The following is a 6,118-nucleotide window of genomic DNA, read 5'->3' as shown; positions in this document are numbered from 1 at the left end:
GGTCTGTTGTCGCGCAGGCCGGGAGCTCCCGCGCAGGCCAGGAGCTCCCGCGCACGCCGCCAGGTGATCGCAGGCAGGCAGGCAGGCAGGAAGCTGAAAAAAAAACCCCTCTGGGGTCTTTGGGGCCTTCCTGGTCTGTTGTCGCGCAGGCCGGGGGCTCCTGCCAATATTTTATTTTTTACCTCAAAATACTATCCGAGTGTATTTTGTTAATTTTTCATACCTTCTATTTTTTTGGAAAACCCTAAACATAGTTTCTCGTTGTTAAGGGTGAATACCTTTTCTTACATAATACATGCAAAGACTGAATATTAAGCGAATTAAGTATAAACAGTTTTGTTGTTTTTATATACCTATTAGTGGGGAAGCAAAGTATAAAGAAAGTTTACTAAAACTGGTACTATGCATTTATTCCCAGTTTTATCAGGACAACACTGCCCCCTCTTGGTATTCGGAGAAACCAATTTCCCTCTTTTTTTTTTTTTTTTTTTTTTTCTTTTGAAACAGGGTCCCCACTGTGTAGTTGAAACTGAACTGAAACTCACTATGTAGCTCAGGTTGGTCTTGAACTCACAGTGATTCTCCTGCCTCAGCCTCCCGAGTGCTGGGATTACAGGCGTGCGCCACCATGCCCGGCTACCAATTTCCCTCTTTAAACTCAAACATTACACTAAACATTCAGTTAGCAAGTTCAGTACAGATTGCTTCATTTCTCACAGCTGCTTAGCTGAGGCATTTTCCAATGAGAGAGGCAGTAAATGCTTAATGAGTCCTGACAAAATGTAATAATGAAGTCGAGCTGGGCTAGCTATCACAGACACACAAGCAAGCCTCTGAGATTTGGATAAACGTGATGGCGAAGGTGGGACCCGTGACCCCTGAGTCGGAACAGTGCTGGATTGGCTAAAAGGGTGGGTCTCCGCTCTGCTACTATGCTGAATTTTCCTTCTTCAGTCCCCCTACTCTGTGTGCCCCAAATCTTTGTATCTATGATTGCTCTGCTAAAAAGTCCCCTCCCCTCCAACCCGTGCATCCACACTCTCACCTTCATAAACTCATTTATGAAACCGTAAACTTTAACTACAAATCTCTGTTCAAATATAAAAACTACTGAAAATCCTTCTCCAACTCCCTCAGATAGTTGCTTCTCTTACAGAAATTTTGTTTTATCTTTACTATGATACCCACCATTATGTTTAAGTAGTTTGTGCAAGTGCTTTACTAATCTTTCCTACTAAATGTGTATGCCCCTTGAGGAATGGGATCTTATCTCTCTTAGCCTTCTTAGGACGCTGTAATAAAATACAATCGATTGACATATATGCTAAATGGGCACCTCAGTAGTCTTCAAAGAATTCCTTTTTTAAATTACAAACTTATATTTGGTGCAACTAAAGCTGCTAAGTCAAACATTGTATTTTATGGAAACTGTCACTTGCATTCAGATGTTTTCTATCACCTACCAACACCCTCTTTGTGTACGACTGCCAGTGCCAAAAAGAAAGGTTTCTTACTCCACCCTATCCAAGACAGCCTCAGCATCTACTGTGACCATATGGCAGTTACTGTAGGCTGCTGTGCTTGAATGACCCCTTCTCCCCATCAGTTTGGACAAATGTAGCAAATCAGTATGGACTGAGTGGCTTAAACAACAAACACTTATTTCTCGGTTTTGGAGACTGGAAGTCTGAGGTCAGCAGGCCAGCATAGTTGGGTTCTGATGAGGGTTCTTCTTCCTCTGAAAATGTCCATCCTCTCACTGAGTCCCTGTACAGGAGAAAAATAAATAGAGAGCAAGCAAATTCTTGGGCCTAAGGCACCAAACCCATTCACGAGGGCTCCACCTTCAAGACCTAATTACCCACAAAAGCCCCTCCCCCAAATGCCATCACATGGAAGTTTAGATTTTAACATATAAATAATTTGCCACCGATTTATGTTGTTTCAGGGACATTTTTATGATCTGGTTTTTAGTTTGCTCCCAAAACTTTATATTTCTCTACATACTTTGTTCTCTGCTGGTCTTATCTTCATCTCCCAAATCTTACTGTCAAATCATAGTTTTCCTCTCTAGCTACGCACAGTCCGCTAATACACTTGTACATTCTTTGGTGTTTTTATTCACTAGGTACAGAACAGTCTTGGCATGGGATGATAAATATTAAAAGCTAAAATATTAACTGGATTTATTTTCTTTTTCAATTCCTAGATAGAAGAGCGAGCAGAATTTTTGAATAAGTCTGTGCAGAAAAGGTAAATATGTTGATTGTTCAGTTGTCAGTGAGCAGCTGTAGGTGGAAAGATTCCACTCTCATATTTTTATGTATGTGTTTATTTAGCAGTGGTGTCAAATCAACTCACCAAGCAGCGGTTGTCTCCAAGATTGACAGCCGCCTGGAGCAGTACACCAGTGCAATTGAGGTGAGGGTTGCCTTCCAAACCACAATCCATTGAACGGACACAGGTTCTGACTACGTAAAAGATCAAGAGACATTGAGGCCAGTGGCCACAGTCATGTGGAATATTAATGGTGCTTTCCTTACAATCTTGCTTAATTCTCTTGTATATAAATACTCATTGTCAAATTAAAATAGTAGCATAAAGCAATATAAATGTGATAAAACTTGTTTAATTATCATCAATTTCCAATTGATTGTTTTATATTAGGAGGACCATAGTTTTATGCTTCTCTCTACTTCAATTTTTTTTTCTACCCCCCTTGACCTGAGGGTATTACTGTATTTCTAAGCACCAAAGCACTAAAAATGTCAGTGTCATTGGTCAATAAGTGTTTCTGGTTTGTTTTCCTTTGTATAGATTTGGGTCAATGATTTCAGTGTTCTCCTGGGTCAGAGCACCTACAATGACATGACTGGATCAGTTTGATTTGACTTTTGTCTCTCCTTTCTATCCTGCAGTGTAGGGCCAGGGATTTAGCTCAGTGGTTCCACCACCTGCTTCACAAGTGCGAGGTCCCAATTTCAATTCCTGGTAAAAAAAAAAAAAAATCTATTCTATACTGTAGGTGCCTATGAAATAGTTTGCAAATTATAAGAGGAAATAAGAGAGGGTGGTCTGCTGATTCCTCAAATGAATAACCAAGAAGTTGGTATCCACAAAAATATAAGATGAATTTCAGATAACTGTTTTCTGTGGTGGGTTAGTTGCACAGCACTGACAGGTTTAACAAATCCAAGCCTGTGCCCTCGGACTTTGCTGATTGGTGGGCTCATTTTCAGGCCACATCTACTTTGGATGCCACTTGTGTTGGCTGACCATCTCAATCGTAGGCACAGGCCAAAAAGCAGGGCCCGGAGAGACACTTGTATCATTCTAGATGTGCCTTTCATTACTGCCGCAAAGTGCCTCAAATGCATGCCTTCCTTATTTATATTCTCGCTCTCCTCCTTCCAGTGTAATATTCTCCATGCCGTGGTACCTCCGTCTTTCACTCAGGACCTTCCCACGTACTGTTATCTCTGCAGAGAAAGCAGTGGATTACTCCTGTCCCCTCTACCCCGTCCCAGTCTATTGTAAGATCTGGGTTTGAATGTCACTTCAGAGTAGCCTTTTTTAGCCCCTGGACTAAGTATTATTCATGTAACGTATGCTCTCTTGCCAGGTTTTGTAGTGCTCACTCCATTATTTTTCATAGCATTTACCCCAATGTGAAATAAATAGCTGTGTACCTAGTCACTGCTTCCCCACATATTAAAATGGAAGCCCACTGCAACTTCAGACCACATCATCTTGTTTTACTCACCCAGAGCCTAGCAAAACACCTTGCACAAAGTGGGCACTTAAAATGTATCTGAAGAAATGAAGTCAGCCATCACCCTAACAACAAGTATTGTCCAATAAAAGACATGTCGCGTTTCCATAAGACCCTTGGATCTTGCTCTTGAGGCTTTACTTTGAGGGCTGTAGATCATCAGAGTGAAGTTTTACAACAGAAATTATGACTCTGTGACAATGCTTACACAGTGAAATTTTTCAAGGAGCATGTTGAGGAAGACCAGCTCACTCTAATTTTATGAGGACAAACTTCTCAGTACTAATCCTAAAGATAATTCACACATTTCAGGGAACAAAAGCTACGAAGCCTACCAAACCAGCAGCCTCGGATCTCCCTGTTCCTGCTGAAGGCGTGCGCAATATCAAGAGCATGTGGGAGAAGGGGAATGTGTTTTCATCCCCCACTGCCTCAGGCACACCAAATAAGGTGAGCGTTCAACTTTTTTGTCCTTTTAGTTGGAGGAGTGGATTTTTTTCCCCTGTTTTATTTTTTCAGAATCATCCCAGTTCATAACAAAAGCAATAAAGTAGGTGCAATTTGTACTTTGTTTTGCAGTGACCATAAAAGCAAGCTCAGAGAGAATGTGTTCATGAGGCTGCCCTGTGCACTCAACCCTGAGCATGGAGATCTACATAAAGTGCCTGAGATTACTCTCAACCCTTGAGGGGTGGGGGTTTGATTGGGGAATAGAACCAGCTATTCTTTTAATATTAAGTTTAAGTTTTGTGATTATGTGAAATAATAATTAATGTCATTTTAAAGTTACTTTGTTTTGCTTTTTAAGGGCAGATATTTTTATTAATATATGTTTGCTACATAATGAATATCTGAATATATTCATTGCGTGGCATGGTACAATTCCTACTGCATCTTGATCCTTGAGGTTCCTATATAGATGGCTTCCCAGGTAAAATTTACTGCTGTTTTTAATACTTCAGATGATTGGCTCTTTTAGGAAACCGCTGGCCTGAAGGTGGGAGTTTCCAGCCGCATCAGTGAGTGGCTAACTAAAGCCCCAGATGGGAACAAATCGCCTGCTCCCAAACCTTCTGTAAGTAGCTCCGAGTTTTTCTGATCTCTCAGCTTCCAGCAGCCGAACAAAACAAGCAGTTGGTCTGTTTACCTAGGAAAGACCACTGCCCACCATCACAGCCAAATGCAAAGGAGTGAGCAAATTTAGCATGGTCTTGAGCAGCTGCACCAGTTACCCCGAGAGTAAACGGAACTAGACCGTCACTTCTCTGCCCTGACTGAAGGGAGGACTTAGCTCAGTTAAGGTGGATCAAATTTAGACCCTTTACTGGTCTACCTTCTATTTTGTAAATTACAGATAGGAATTTGAAAATGAAATGACAATTACTTTGTCTACTTCTCTATTACAAGCACCCTTAAACTTATCCCCCGCAAGAATGTATATGTTAACTATTTTGAACAATATTTTATAATTTACTTAATTTCTGTAACTTGGCACAAAAATGCAATTCTGGGGTATTTGTTGAAATAATTGCTGTAATTTTGTTATCAACATTTGCAAAGGGAATCCATAAGAAATTGAAACCAATTGTTCTAATAGCTAGTAAAACTAGAAACTAGAAAAACTGGTTATGGATGTTGATTTTCAAAATCTAAAATTTTCTTATTTATTAGGTGTAACTATCTTACTTCAAAAATATTCTTTTAATATTTTAATTGAATATATATAATTGTCTTGCATTTATCAATATAAATTTCTAAAACCTCATTAAGTTTCTCACTGTATAATGCTAAGCTCTCTCTGTTAAATTGGCTTTTTAGCTTTTAAGGCCCAATAGAGCCAGCTATGAGTCAACCTGCTACAGCCTACATCCTACAAAAAGACATTTTCTAAATGTTGGGTCTCTGAGCGACAATAGCATCTGCTGGTCCCAAAGTTAGCAAATTCTATCACTTTCCAACCTAAACAGAAAAAATAAAAAATGTAAATGTTTGTATGACCTCAGATGCTGCCCTTTGAGCTGTTTAATTACTATTCACCCTGAGATTCAGTTTTTTTTCTGTCTCCCAGTAGAAATAGCAAAGAGGGTCCTATGCAAAGAGACAATCAAGGGCAGAGATCATTTCCATATGGTGTCTTTTACTGCCTTAGTTCCACAGCACCCACATTACTTAAAGAGTAGAAATTATTTTTTAAAATAAACTATATTAGCCAGGCATGGTGGTGCATGCCTGTAATCCCAGCACTCAGGAGGCTGAGGCAGGAGGATCACTGCAAGTTCGAGACCAGCCTGAGCTTTACAGTGAGTTCCAGAGCAGTTTGAGCTACATAATGAGACCCTGTCTCAA

At 40.2% G+C, this 6,118-nt stretch overlaps 1 protein-coding gene across 6 annotated transcripts in view; it reads left to right on the top strand.

Moving 5' to 3' along the window:
- Positions 1–6,118, top strand: part of Cald1 (caldesmon 1) — a 197,436-nt gene that overhangs the window by 180,460 nt on the left and 10,858 nt on the right. For 4 of the 6 annotated variants that reach the window (XM_010616152.3, XM_010616155.3, XM_010616156.3 and 1 more), the window contains 4 exons: positions 2,210–2,253; positions 2,340–2,421; positions 4,085–4,222; positions 4,752–4,847. In XM_010616152.3, coding sequence (XP_010614454.2) covers positions 2,210–2,253; positions 2,340–2,421; positions 4,085–4,222; positions 4,752–4,847 — 360 coding nt within the window. The remainder of the gene's footprint in view (positions 1–2,209; positions 2,254–2,339; positions 2,422–4,084; positions 4,223–4,751; positions 4,848–6,118) is intronic. The other 2 variants (XM_010616153.3, XM_010616157.3) reach the window with 1 other exon arrangement.

The sequence above is a fragment of the Fukomys damarensis genome, unplaced genomic scaffold (genome assembly GCF_012274545.1).
Source record: "Fukomys damarensis isolate Sample0158 unplaced genomic scaffold, DMR_v1.0_HiC HiC_scaffold_16, whole genome shotgun sequence".
NCBI classification, from domain to species: Eukaryota; Metazoa; Chordata; class Mammalia; order Rodentia; family Bathyergidae; genus Fukomys; species Fukomys damarensis.
Note: the sequence above shows the minus strand (reverse complement) of the source record. Positions and strands in the feature narration are given on the sequence as shown.